General features: G+C 37.2%; 1 protein-coding gene across 8 annotated transcripts in view; it reads left to right on the top strand.

The window, feature by feature from the left end:
- Positions 1 to 15,652, top strand: part of patj (PATJ crumbs cell polarity complex component) — a 146,260-nt gene that overhangs the window by 66,346 nt on the left and 64,262 nt on the right. For 6 of the 8 annotated variants that reach the window (XM_048164647.1, XM_048164674.1, XM_048164688.1 and 3 more), the window contains exon 30: positions 3,095 to 3,215. In XM_048164647.1, coding sequence (XP_048020604.1) covers positions 3,095 to 3,215 — 121 coding nt within the window. The remainder of the gene's footprint in view (positions 1 to 3,094; positions 3,216 to 15,652) is intronic. The other 2 variants (XM_048164691.1, XM_048164664.1) reach the window with 1 other exon arrangement.

The following is a 15,652-nucleotide window of genomic DNA, read 5'->3' as shown; positions in this document are numbered from 1 at the left end:
ACACTCGGAACATTCTAGAAATCTTATAGAGACATGTTACAAATGAGTCAGAACACCCTAGAAATTGCATAGTAATGGACCAAAAGCTACTCTGAACATTCTAGAAATTACATAGTGATGTTAAAAATGACTCTGAACACCCTAGAAATTGTATAGAGATATGCTACAAATGAATCAGAAACCCTAGCAACTACATAGCACCATGGAAAAACCACTCAGAACATCTTAAAAATTGTATAGCGACATGCTAAAATGACTCAGAACATCCTACAAATCGCATAGCATCATGCAAAAAGTTACTCCTACAAAATCACCCTACAAATCCCATAGTGACTATTCTAACAACACCATAGCAACACTTTCAAAAACCTTCTCAGAACACCCTAGCTACTTTATATCAAAGTATAGCAACACATCTGTCCACAAGAATGGACCATTGACCAGTGAACTCGGGGTCCAATAAAACCACAATCGGTAAATAGTAGGGATGCACCGATACTAGTATTGGTATAGGGTCCAATACTGCGCTTGTGCACTCACACTCCGATAAAATGCTTAAAATGCTCTGATACTAGGGGTGTGACGAGATCCTGCGAGACTAAAATGTGACGAGATTTTTCGTCGAGGCGAAAAATAGTCTCGTGATATTGCCATGACAGAGTGTTAGGATGATTAGGAAAGAATATGCCACCTCTACATTTACATTACGCCTCCACTTTCATTTTGCTTTGTATTTAAATAAAAAACATTTAATTCAGTTGGATAACGGTCGCCGCCGCTCCATATTCACAGAGTACGCGCGACCGTTGAAAGTGAAAGTAAACGCGCGCGCATTCAAACGCGATTTCAATACCCCGCATTTTTAAAGCAGCTCCCTGATGAATACAGATATCTCTCAATATGAAAGCTATTTTAGGCTGGGCAGTGTAGTTGTAACCATCTCTTAGCTCTGTATCAAAGAAAAAATTGGTGTTATTTTGCTTTGAATATTGAGAGATTGCGATTATGGTTGCACTTATTGTAAAGTGTTACCATAAAAATGAATAACAGTTTTCTCTTCATCTTACTAAGCACAAACAATAAGGTTTCATTTGTTAACATTAGTTAATGCACTGTGAACTATCATGAACTAACAATGAATGACTATTAACTAACATAAAGATTAATAAATGCTGTAGCAAATATATTACTCATTGTTAGTTGGTTAGTTAATACATTAATGTTAATAAATGAGACCTTATTGTAAAGTGTTACCATTTTTATTTATACTGTTTTATTTCTATGATCAGTTTGTGGAAATGAGTTCAGTTAGGAGGTCAAAAGTTGTCGAAGCTCATAAATCATGTACAGTAAGGTCTGAAGAGACTCATGTGAAATCATACAGAAGAGAAGTCAGTCAGTTGAGTTAGTGTCAAAACCTTTTACAGTACTTGAGTATTGTTGTCTTTCAATGCATATGATAATTCATACTCAGAAAGTAGAACTGAAATGACATTCATTACAAGATGATTAGTTAAAACATTTCAAATACACCTTTTTTCTAGTCATGTATTTCGCCATTGAAGATTTCTTAAAAATAGTGTTTAAAAATCTTGTCTCGTCTCGTGAACTCAATCTCGAGTCTCGTCTCGTCTCTTGAGCTACTTGTCTCGTCACACCCCTGTCCGATACCAACAACTGATACCACACAGCCTGTACAGTACAGTGTTAGTGACAAAAAAACAACAGGGCAAACAGAGCAGAATGGATATATCAGAGAAGGATGTCTATGAATTAAATGTATCAAATTAATAGAATGTTAAATAGATGAAATATTTACACCTATACAGCTGCTGTGCTTGAGCTGATAAGAGAACGCAGCGCAGAGGGACAGACGCGTGAGCTTGTCGAGCGCACATCCCTCTTTTCACAGACATTGCTGGAAAGTTTGTAGTTCGCTCGGATATGGCAATAGCATAGAAAGTAAAATGATGAGCATATTACTAACATTAACTGAAAATGAAGAGAGAGAGAGTGCACTTCTGTTTCATGCTCTTGATTGCTGATCGTTCACTCAGCACACATGCGTCCTTTGAATTAAAACTAAATTATATGTGCAAGTAAAAACATGACCTGTTACATGATTTATGTATAAAGAGTGGTTCCCTACATTATTACATGAAGGTGGTACAGTAATCACATGACGTTTTCAAACATCCGAAGCGCTCGCCCAGAAAGCTGCCTCTCAGACAGCGCATGAATAGCCTATTAAATCGAGTTCTCTTTCATGTCTTCTTGCAGTTGTACGTACAAATTCACTCAAAATTATGCCAAAATGCCTGTATAGGCAAGTATCCTTGTGAAACATGGTTGCATCCCTAATAAATAGTTTGTTGAGAATCTATAGAACAGTGTGAGTTGAAGTGCCTTGTATTGAGATGTTGATGATAACTTCTGCGGTGACTTTCCACATATTTCCTGAGGCTTTTCTCCAACAATGGCAGTTTTACAAAACCACTTCTCGTAATAGCCCCTCGCCTAATTTCTACCCGCTTCCATTTACAGCTTTCCTCATGCTCTTATCATCGTTCTCTCTTATTCATGCTTTGTTGGGGTTTCTAAGTGGGTTTGCTCTGCCTTTTGAGGAATAGTTAAAAATTCAAAATTTAATAGAAAAGCTTTATAGAAATAGCGTAAAAGGGATCCATATGACTTATGCACTTTTTTAAAAGTCTTCTGAAGTAGCTTTGTGGGAGAAACGGATGTAAACTGAAGTCATTATTTAAGAACTGAATTAGTCTGATTTGTAAGCAAATCAATGGATGGGTTTTGTGAACTGGATTTAATTGAAAAGATCTGATTCAAAAGAAGGATTCTTTTGTACGCAGCAATACAAAGATGAGTAAATGATGGCAGACTTTTCATTTTTTGGTGAACTATTTCTTTAAAATCATTGCGTCTTTCTCTGTCTACAGTTCTCCCAGCAGCATTCATTCATATTCATCTGTCACTGTTTATTTGTTTGCCTGTGTCCTTTGTAGTGTCTTTCCACAGTGTGCTGCATTAATCGCGCTCTCTCTCTCTCTCACATACAGTCTCTTCTTTTCTCTTCAAGCAGAAAGCAGGACAGACCAGTGTCCCTCCACCCATGCGCCTCCCCCCGCCTTACAGACCCCCCAGCCAAGTGCAGGAGGAGGAGGAAGAGGAAGAGAGGGAGGATGAAGAGCAGGCTAAAGGTGAGAGTCTGCTGATCGAGCCAAAACATGCAGCTAAACTGTATGTCCATTTGTCACTGGCTATGTTCGAAATTGCATACTACCATACTAGTCTACTATTTCCCCAGCATATAGTATAAATACCTGCATAACCTAATATGTGATGCTGGATCACAAAACCGGTCATAACTTGCACGGGTATATTTGTAGCAATAGCCAACAATTGCATTGAATGGGTCAAAATTATCGATTTTTATTTTATGCCAAAAATCATTATGATGTTAAGTAAAGATCATGTTCCATGAAGGTATTTTGTAAATTTCCTAATGTAAATATGTAAAAAAATAAATTTTTGTGAGTGGATATGCATTGCTAAGGACTTCATTTGGACAACTTTAAAGGCAATTTTCTCAATATTTTTTTGCACCCTCAGATGCCAGATTTTCAAATAGTTGTATCTCGACCAAATATTGTCCTATCCTAACAAAATATACATCAATGGAAATGTACATAAATATATACATAATGCAAAATTGGGATAAATTTCAAAATTTCTTGTATAAATTTTAAAAAACGGACCCTTATGACTGGTTTTGTGGTCCAGGGTCACATATTGGGACTGTTATTTGGTATAATTGTCATAATTATTATTATGAATTATTAATTATGAATTAAAAAGAAAAAGTGGTTGAATAATTAGAGAATAAATAAGGCTTGAATACATAGATATTTCATTTAATAAAAACATTAATAATAATAATTAATATTTGCTTAAATTGACAGCCCTATCCATTATACAGTTGTACGATAAATTACAAAAAAAAAAATGTGTATATATGTGTATTCATGGAATACAGTGTGGATTACGGCTGTCAATTTAATGTGTATTTTAGTATACTTAACTATATCAAAATTATTATTTTATTAGTAGTAGTAGTATTTTTAATATTAAATATTGTATCACACAATGCAATATATTAAAGATGACATGGGGTAATTTATTTCCATTACGATAGCCAGCTGAATTGCAGCATGGTGAGGTCATGTGACTACTATATACTGTTTGAACCATTCATCATTGCGCATACATGTAGTGCTATTGCGCAATTTACGCTATTATTCTATTCCGAACATAGCCAGTGTCTTAGGAAGTGACATGCAGAAACATATTATTTAAAAAAAAACTGTAGCCATCCCATGAGGCATTCTCATCACAGCATCCCAGTACCAGATCTCATTCCCTCAGACTGAGCTGGCAGACTTTCTCATCGTCACACCGCAGCTCTAATCTCTTTCTACTTTAATGGTCCTCAATATGCTGTACGGGCAGTGCGGCGTCTCCAAATCTCTTTTTCATTCTTGTCCGCCACCGGTCCTTTGACCGGCTCTGTTCCTAGATGCCATCCGGCGAGCACTTCTTGTAAAATCTTGTAGTGTGAAATTGAGTCTGTTTTGAGTGCTGTATTTAGGAGATGATGAGTAGGATAGGACCAGTGACTTTCCAACTGGTTAGGTCCAGTTTAAGTGATACAGTGGTTGAAGATCCAGATTGGAAACTGAAGGGAGGTGGATTTGAACCTTACAGGGGGAAATACTGTACATGACTTTTCAGTATTGTGTCCATGAGTAAGACACGTTAAGTTCAGGTTACACAAGGTTAGAGCTGCCAACCTTCACGAATAACACAGAATCATTCCATAAGAAATAAGAATTGCTCATTAAATCTATACAGGATGTATTTTGTCAATTATTTTTTGCATCTTGCTCAAAAAGCATCTGGTCCAAAGTGCAAGATGCAAAAAATAATTGACAAAACAGCTGTTTGGATGCATTTCATTTGAGTTTCACATGGTGGTGTTAAAGTGTCAATGTTAAAAATGACAGATTAGCATGAAAAACAAGTGGTATGTGTGGATTAGGATATTAAAATTAATCTATTTTTGCAACAAAAATGATTAAAAATACAATGCAGCAGGCATACACTGTGACAGTGTAGCATTAGCTTCTGTTAGCGTTTAGCTTCTCCATTTGTGCAACATATTATATCTTCAGTGCATGCAAATTGTTCGTAAAGTGATTTTAAATTTAAAAGGCAACATCTGGAGTATATGAAACATGGACATAACCTCTTGCATTAGATAACTTGTTTTTCTTATTGTGTCCACCTCTTGTATAAGCAGCTACCATTTAGCCAGCAAGGCTAAATGAAAAGTTTGGCAAAATCTACTTCTTAAGCTGTTTACTTGCTAGATAAAGCTCATTATTTCACACATTCTTCACAATTCAGCCAACAATGTGATGGTTAATGCATACAGAGTTGCAGGCATACACTGTGACTGTGTAGCATTCAGCTCCTTTTAGCATTTAGCTTCTCCATTATGTGCAACTTACTGTGTCTTCAGTTTATTTGTTCTTATGAAGTGATTTTAAATTAAAAGTCAGCATCTTGAGTCCTTAAAATATGAACTTAAGTTCTTGAATTAGACACTTATGTTTTTGTTGTCTCAACTTCCTGTATGTATATATCCAGCTATCATTTAGCTAGCAAGGCTACATGTAAAGTTTGACAGAGTACTACTTCTTAAGCTGCTGATTGCTCATTTCTCCACGGTTTGGACAACAATATTGTATTGATATTAAACACTTCTTTGGTCCCTTTGGATCAGCTTAATTCTGCCTGTGAAGCTTGTCTTCTGGTGAGTTTCTGGTGTGGTGATTTTGATGTGCGTATATGTTTGTCCATGCTACCTTCCCGTCTGTCAGTGATAAATTACTTTAGGTTACCTCATCAGCGGCTAAAGCACTTGCTTCTGTCAATCCAATCAAAGAATTTTTGATGGAAGTCAATACTTGAGCTTCACTGAAGGCCTCAACATGCTGAACTGCTTAAGTTAGAGGGGTTTTTCTTTTTCCACTCCAGCGCGTTCAGGGCGACCTAGTCAGCAGTTTGCGTAATCCCTCGACATAAGAAAACGTCTGCTCGTGGATTAAGATAAGAGTAATAAAGTGTCGGATTTATTGAATGTTGAATAAATACAATCTAAAAACTTTGCCTAAAACTTGTCGCAATAGGATTATGGGGCATTTGCCTTGCAATGTAGGATGTGCGAGCAATTTTTGCTGATGTGCATGCATTTTGTATTTTAAATTGCACACTATTACCAAACGGTTATTGCATAACTCACATTTGCTCTCCAGAGAATCTCTGTATGCAATTACGAATATTCTGGCATATTGTATGCTGGACGTAGCGCTGCGTCTGCATCAGATGTGTACGTGTTCAAGAAAGAATGAATGCCGCCATCTGTTCGCATCTGTGACGAAGGCAGGGGAGAAGGCTGTCTATTGTTTGAGGTTGAAACAGGGACCTTGAAGCAGCTATTTATCTCAGTTCAGAGCATCAGTCAGCCTGATGAATTTTAAGAGACTCGCAAAATGGTCAATGGAAAAATACAATGAAGCCAAAAGGCACATTTTCTGTTCAGATCCATCTTTGGTAACATCAGTTTTAACAGTTGCCCTGAAGGAATGGTTTTGTTTTGTGGTCTGGGGTCCTCTGGTCTATGTCCATCATCTGGACTTGATGTGTCACACTTGGTGAGGCAGACTAGAAATACTCCCATCTTCCTTTTGAACTCACATCCATGGACTATCTAATACATATTGCATTTTTCGGGGCATTTAGTAGTAGTAGGTCATTGGAAAAAGTTGATGTTTGAGCTCCATTGTGGACTAGACTGAATGCTGATTGTCAAAATCTGGCACAGTGAGATCACGTCCACATAATTTACTGAGCTGAAAAACAGGGGGTGTCTCCAGGGCGTCTTTCCAACTCGGCAGAAAGTATTTCATCATGAGGTGTCTCTGGAGATCATATCTCCTTTAAAAGTGACTGGGTGAAATATTCACCATCAGTGTTTAAAGTAAAACACAACAGATCCACTCTCCATTTAATGCAAGTGAATTTCTCAATTTTTTTCCTCTCTCACTCTTGTTGATGAGGTGTTTTATATGATATTTTCATTAAAACAAAAGTGTGAAAATATAGTATTATTAAAAAAGTGCACAAATTTATGCAATTTAAAAGGTTCCTAATATCATTTAGGATGTCTCCTAAAACAGGTTTACTTGCATCAAAGTCAAAAAAACACTTTAGTTTTCTCATAATATACATTGCCCCTTACCACATTTTTCAATGATTCTTAAACGACTCGTCGGATGAATCAGTCTCTCTAAATCCCTCCTTTCTGCAAACCTGCTCTGCTCTGATTGGCCAGATGGGGTTGTGATTGGTCTACTGCTTACAGCTCCGGAGGCTTCCTAAAGCTCAGCGATTTGTATACACTGTAAAGACAGTAACAATGCAGTCAATTTTACCATATCAATCCAAGTGCGAGTCCAATTGTGAAATATTGGAAGAATTAGTTATTCAACCCAAACCTCCATCACAAGGACGACTTGAGCAGGACGTTTCTCAGTGATTCGCTACTCAGTTTGACTTTCATTATGAGATGTTGCAACTGTAATTCCTCACCATCAGCATTAACAAGTGTATGTCCATGTACACCCCTCACATTTTTGTAAATATATTCTTTTCATGTGACAACACTGAAGAAATTACACTTTGCTACAATGTAAAGTAGTGAGTGTACAGCTTGTATAACAGTGTAAATTTGCTGTCTCCTCAAAATAACTCAACACACAGCCATTAATGTCTAAACCGCTGGCCACAAAAGTGAGTACACCCCTAAGTGAAAATGTCCAAATTAGGACCAATTAGCCATTTTTTCTCCACGGTGTCATGTGACTCGTTAGTGTTACAATGTCTCAGGTATGAATGGGGAGCAGGTGTGTTAAATTTTGTGTTATCGCTCTCACTCTGCCCTAATCCCTTCAAAGGGTTTACCCTCCGGAGTGAGAGCTTCGAAGGGATGAAGGGTGTAGGGGTAAAAAAACCTCTTCTTTTGGAACGCACTTCAGCATCATCTTAACGAGACAATCAAGGAGGAGTAGATTGTGCAAGCTGCCCCTTTGTTTAACGTTACTTTATTTATTTATTTATTTTAGGTTTATCGCACCATGTATATTGTATCTATGTATTTTAAACATTTAAATGGACTGATAAAAGGAGCTGTAAAGTATTTTTGTTGAAGTACAATGTCATTTTGACCATAATGTACCAAAATGAACTCATTTAAATATTACAGTAGTATAGAAAAATACTATACATTTATAGGTAAAATCGAACTCCTAACCTCCTGTTCCCATTCTGTGACGTCAAACAACTTCCCTGTGCAAAGGATCATGGGGAGCCGAAGTGTCCATCAGTTGTACCCTTTGAAATCCTTCATTCCGAAGGGCCCTTTGAAGTGGCCAGTTTTGAGCACTTCGGTTTGGAACGACCCTTCAATATGGCGGCCATAATTATTTTCACTCCGAAGTGCCCTTCGGAGGGTGATATATCCCGTTTGGAACGCACCGTCTCTCATACTAGTCACTGGAAGTTCAACATGGCACCTCATGGCAAAGAACTCTCTGAGGATCTGAAAAATAGAATTGTTGCTCTACATAAAGATGGCGTAGGCTATAAGAAGATTGCCAAGACCCTGAAATTATGGTCTGGGGCTGCATGAGTGCTGCCAGCACTGGGAAGCTTCAGTTCATTAAGGGAACCATGAATGAGCAGAGCATGATCCCCTCCCTTCGGAGACTGGGCAGGGCAGTATTCAAACATGATAACAACCTCAAACACACCTCCAAGACGACCACTGCCTTGCTAAAGAAGCTGAGGGTAAAGGTGATGGACTGGCCAAGCACGTCTCCAGACCTAAACCCTATTGAGCATATGTGAGGCATCCTCAAAGGTGGAGGAGCGCAAGGTCTCTAACATCCACCAGCTCCGTGATGTCGTCATGGAGGAGTGGAAGAGGACTCTAGTAGCAACCTGTGAAGCTCTGGTGAACTCCATACCCAAGAGAGCTAAGGCAGTGCTGGAAAATAATGGTGGCCGCACAAAATATTGACACTTTGGGCCCAATTTGGACATTTTCACTTATGTAGCCAGCGGATTAGTGTGTGTGTGTGTGTGTGTGTGTGTGTGTGTGTGTGTGTGTGTGTGTGTGTGTGTGTGTGTGTACACTATTAAATATTACTAAATATTTTGTCACCTGCATATGAGTATTAATACAGTACATTTAAGCCCACTCTTTTTGAGAAGATGGTGAACAAGACCAAAAGCCCTCACCCTGTTTTTTTTATCACTAACTCTACTCATGTTCTTCACAATCTCTGATCAATCCAGTATTTTTCCTCTAGTTTGCTTGTGTGCATGTATGAGTGGCCACTGCAGTCACTTCCTCTCCGTGCCTACTGTAATTAGTGCTGCATGATTAATAACTCCAGTGATTCCAGGAGTCTGGCAGGCTGTCCGCTTCTCCCGCTGCGTGTATGTTCTCACGCATGCGCACACGTCTCTGTGCGCTGTAGTCTAGTATGCTGTGTGAAGCCTGTGCCGAGTGTGTCCAGGGACGACACGTCAGTGGTTTAGTACGCTGGATTCAAATGGACTGCTGCCAAACAGCAGCTAACTATACAAGCATCACTGTCAGAGCTGCCGTCCTCCCTCTGCACCTCTATGGCTCAATCATGTAATGTCCTGTTCAGAAGAATCCTGTACTCCTGCCTTTATTTTGGCAGACGTTTGACCATGATGACATCACTTCCTGTTAGTAATTAGGAGTTTGAGGCAAAATTTGTAGTTAATAGTGAAGTAATTACTAATAGCTTTACTAATACTTATAGTGTGTGTGATATAATAATATAATATAATATAATATAATATAATATAATATAATATAATATATAAATTAATATAGATTCTTTATTTACATCTGCTGTGCCATTTATTTTGAAGAATAGCCGTGCTATTTCTATTTTTTGTTCTTTTGATGATTAACTGTCTATAATGGATTGTGTATGTGAAAGAAGGGTTTCAGAATCACCGCCTCAGATTTCATGGAGTTGCTCAAACTGGCCCTGAATATTTCATTGGCTGCTCCAGTTTTCACGTCCAGGAGAAATCAGTCAACCTCTGAAGTCTGCATAGCATTTTGCCAAATCTATAAATCCTCCATGAGGAAAGTTGGAATCGTGCTTGAGTTTTTGTTTTTTTTACTTTTCTTAAAGCTGATCTGAAAAATTTCACTGCGCAAAAAATGCTTTCAGATCAGTATGCAGATGTTATAGCCTCAAACTGCACAAATAAATCTACTCACTAACCTGGTTACATCTTTGCATCTTTATTGACCACTGATACACACATTTTAGCCAGGCCAATAATTCTATATAATTGGCATCAGCCAATATAGTACAAATTAATATAATCAAATTAATTAATTCAGCATTTTTTAATAATAATAATAATAATAATAATAGTAAGAGTATTTTTTGTTTCAAATGCTGAAAAAAATAATACAAAAATATTTATTATTATTATTATTATTATTATTATTATTATTATTATTGCTGCTGCTTTATGTAGACACTGTAGACGGATATTAGTCAGCCCAAAAAATCAATATAATCAGCATCAGCCTGTTTAAAAAAAAATATATATATATATATATATATATATATTTCGTTGCTTTCCAAAAGAGATTAAAAAAAAAAAAAAAAACTCGGATTTCATTAAAATATCTTAACTTGTGTTCTGAAGATGAACGAAGGTCTAACGGGTGTGGAACAACATGAGGGTGAGTAATGACAGAAATTTTTGGGTGAACTAACCCTTTAACAATAAACAAAAAGAAAAAGAAGAAAACTTTGGGATAATACAAACTCACCAAATGAAATAATGAAGAGAGCATGAGTGTTGCCAAATCAAATAACAAAATAAAACAAAATTCTTCTAACTAAAGGATTTAAATCTAACCTAGAATATTCAAAAAAAAATCAAAGCAACATCTTCAGCATGCTACTCACTCACCCTAACCTAACTAAAGCTAAACTTACAGCGGGTGGCAACACTCCTAAACTAGTGAACTAATACATCAAAATGAACTACGTGAAGCACGACGTATGTCACGTGACCTCGTACACTGCTCTCGTCTCAAACTTACCAAACAGGTGAGTAAAGAGCACGGACACACTCCCTGCTCAAATAACCAAAACTAAATGCAAGGGGTAGAACAAAGAATAAGGCAAATAAACAGCATAGAGGGTAACAAATCAAGCATACATTAGGGCTACAAACATTTCAAAGAGGCGTTCGCACACACAAACATAGCCCAGCCCAGCCCTCTCAAAAACAGATGCGACATCACCTTTTATACTTCCGGCGTGGAAAGTCAATGGAGACTGCAGACGAATCCAAAATGCTGATTTTTTTAAAATGCTGATTTCTCTTTTACGAGCACCTTTACTTACGCTTTTTAGATATGTTTCATTCATATGCTTTTTATACTCCATCAAATATTTTCAGGTCATTTCTTCTTGTGTCTGAGCGATGAATGAAAGCCTATTATAAGTCAAATCCTTTACTTAATGTTCCTGGTTTTTGCGAAGGAACGTGACTCATTGCTCTGGCAAATTGGCGAGCCACCTCAGTCTTCTTCAGACCAGCCTTAATTAAGAGCCATAATGAAGCAGAGCTAATGAGAAGTATTCTCTGCAGTGTTGTTGTCAGTGTTATCTCTTCATATATGGATTAAACAAGAACAAGTGCTGAGTGATCAAGGAAACCTTACATTTACGGGTGAAATGTTTAGCTTTGTCTTCTTGTTCTGAAATATCAATGGCTATTTCTTTCTTTGTCTCTTTCAATCTCTCTTTCACCCCCTCTTCGTCGTCTCATTGTTCTTGGTTCCAGACTGTGAGCGGCCCTTCTTCAGCGGTGGAAGGTTCAGTTTAATGCACCAAACATCATTATTCATCAGACAGTCGCTGAACGCTTGACAGCTTATGTACATATATTTAAGGCAGAATGTCTTGCCTCAGCAGTCGCTGTCTGCAATGGTGGAATTTTATGAGAAGCAATGTCTCTAAAGCAGTTTGATGACAGCATTACATTAGAGCATCTAGTAGTCGCTAGGTGGGGGTATCGGCAGCTGTTTCGTGATATGATCTCAAAGCATCACAATATCATCATCGGAACGCAACTGATACCAAATGTGCAAGAGAGACCCGTGGGATTGTTTGTCTATTATAATTATCTATAATGTCTATGCAGTTCACTATGTTTTTGTCCAGTATATTAAAACAACATTCAGAGTATATTCACACCCAGGGCTCCATGGAAGTACTGCAGGTGGTCTGCGGAGGATGCTGCAGAGAATTTTGTTACTTTTTTATGACATTTCTTACTACTTTAATGGTCTGATAAACTTTAAAGGTGCCATCGAACATTTTTTTACAAGATGTAATATAAGTGTAAGGTGTCCCCTGAATGTGTCTGTGAAGTTGCATCTCAAAATACCCCATAGATTTTTTTTTTTTAATTAATTTTTTAACTGCCCATTTTGAGGCATAATTAGAAATGCGCCAATTCAGGCTGCGGCCCCTTTAATTGCTCACGCTCTCTGCCCCCTCCCGAGCTCTCGACTCTATCATTGCATAAACAAAGTTCACACAGCTAATATAACCCTCAAAATGGATCTTTACAAAGTGTTCGTCATGCAGCATTACTAATCGCGTAAGTAATGCTACACTGCTAATGCTACACTGTTGGAGAGATTTATAAAGAATGAAGTTGTTTATGCATTATACAGACTGCAAGTGTTTAATAATGAAAATAGCGACGGCTCTCGTCTCCGTGAATACAGTAAGAAACGATGGTAACTTTAACCACATTTAACAGTACATTAGCAACATGCTAACAAAACATTTAGAAAGACAATTTACAAATATCACTAAAAATATCATGATATCATGGATCATGTCAGTTATTATCGCTCCATCTGCCATTTTTCGATATTGTTCTTGCTTGCTTACCTAGTCTGATGATTCAGCTGTGCACAGATCCAGACGTTAATACTGGCTGCTCTTGTGTAATACCTTGAACATGGGCTGGCATATGCAAATATTGGGGGCGTACATATTAATGATCCCAACTGTTACGTAACAGTCGGTGTTATGTTGAGATTCGCCTGTTCTTCAGAGGTCTTTTAAACAAATGAGATTTATATAAGAAGGAGGAAACAATGGAGTTTGAGACTCACTGTATGTCATTTCCATGTACTGAAGTCTTGTTATTCAACTATGCCAAGGTAAATTCAATTTTCAATTCGATGGCACCTTTAAATTAAATGCTATATTGCATTGTAAATTAAATGTGATATTACTTTATTTTATTACATTTTTAATTACATTTTATATTAAATATTATACACCAAATTATTTTTATTGAATTAAATTTTATTTTAACATTCTTAAAGCTACAATATGTAGATTTTTTGCCACTAGAGGTCGCCTATTCAAAACAAAGGTGTAGCTTGATGACGGCGAGTTTGAGCGCGGAATCTTGGGAGATGTCGTCTTTAGTTCACAGCCGGTGGAAAATAATCGAGACAGGACTCGGGCACAAATCATGTTCATGGATGAGATTTTTAACGTTCCTGTAGTATAAAGCAGCGCACTGCCGAGTGATGTTGGAGCTGAACAAGGCCGCTGGAGCAGATTGCTAATAAGAGACGAATGCGACACGCCTCGCGAGCAGCGGAGCTCTTATTATGTCGCTGTCACCGCTTCCTCTTCTTCCGGTCATGAGTATGAGGTAACACAGCGCTGTTTATCATATTAGAGACATTTTACTGTGTTGAAAATGTTATAACGTTACTCTGAGCGTTCGCTCGGCGGCTGCTGTGAGACATTTGTTGCACACTGAAGTAGATTGATTTTAGAATATCATTATTAAATGCTGGATGGCTTGTGTTGAAAATTAAATGGCATGCAAATAATTTTAAAAAGTATTGTGTGATGGAGAAAATGCTGTATTAGCCATTTGACAACATAGTTTTTCTCTGAGGCATTGGTACTCTCTGAAAATCAAGAGAACTAGATTTAAACAATAAGACTAAACGTGTTGAACTATACAACAATAATTAGTTTTCAGTCTAGTAATGTATGTGTATAATGTATGTGTACATGTAATATATTAAAGCATCTTTGGTGTTTCCATGGTTTGTAAAAGATAAAACTGGAAACCGAGGGTATCGCGGATATGCCTTTAAATTTTATATTAAACTAATAAAATGAAATTGATAATGTTTTATAGGAGAATTTAAATTCAAATAAAAAGTTATATTACTTATTATATTAGTTTAAATTAGATGTTATATTACTTTGTAAATTAAATATTACAGTATATTATGAATCAAAATATTTTTATTAAATTATGGTTTAAATGTATAATGAACTATTGTGAGAAATATAATTAAAATACATTGATAAATTATAATTATTATTGGGACAGCCTTATGATCAACCTTGTGCTTTAGTTTTGCCAATTTTTTATTATTATTTAGTTAAATTTGTGTGTGTGTGGGGGGACGTGTGGACGTTTGGGGATAAAATGTCCGCACAAGGGTAGTAATACCATAAATTTATAATCTTGTGGGGACATTTTTGGGCCCAATGAGGAAAACAGCTTATAAATCAAACTAAATTTTTGTTTGTTTGTTTGTTTTTGTTTTTGTTTTTGACATGTAAAATGTAAAATGAGGTTTGTGTTTAGGGGTAAGGTTAGGATAGAATATACCGTTTGTACAGTATAAAAATCATTAAGTCTATAGAAAGTCATAAAACATGGAAACCTAGCGACGTCTGTGTGTGTGTGTGTGTGTGTGTGTGTGTGTGTGTGTGTGTGTGTGTGTGTGTGTGTGTACATACAGTATATGTATATATATCAGCATTATTTCTGCATTCTGCCACCTGGCTCACGCTTTGCCCAATGAAGAACCCATATCAGTCCACTACTTATGTTTAGAAAATACACCAGTATGAAAATGACTACACACTATTACTGACTATTAGGACCTGCTAACCTCAGTGCAGCTAACATAAGCCCTGTCAGAACGCATTAGACATATTAAAGAAGGTAAAAAATAATGTGTGTTTTTGTTTTGCAGGCTAGAGAAGCTGATTGTATGGCCAGGGATTCTCCAATTGTAATCTGTATTCTCATCACGAGAGCTGAGGAATAAAAAAACGTCAAGGACTTCTCTTTTCTGTCGTTTCCTCGTTGCTTCTGTTTTGTGGGAGCTGGTGAGAGTTGATCTGTCTTTCATGGGCCGAGAGGCTGTTGGATGTAGAGCGGTCTTAAGGTGTTTGTATGCCTTCTTGCTTGGTGATCAAGGATGGTTGCATCACGTTTATAGTGCGTGTTGTGCATTTTCTGTTGAGCGTTTCTTGGTGTGGCTTCTTTGGTTTTCGGTGGTGTGTTGCTGTCTTCTCATTTGGCTCAG

Source organism: Megalobrama amblycephala, linkage group LG2 (genome assembly GCF_018812025.1).
Source record: "Megalobrama amblycephala isolate DHTTF-2021 linkage group LG2, ASM1881202v1, whole genome shotgun sequence".
NCBI lineage: Eukaryota > Metazoa > Chordata > Actinopteri > Cypriniformes > Xenocyprididae > Megalobrama > Megalobrama amblycephala.
Note: the sequence above shows the minus strand (reverse complement) of the source record. Positions and strands in the feature narration are given on the sequence as shown.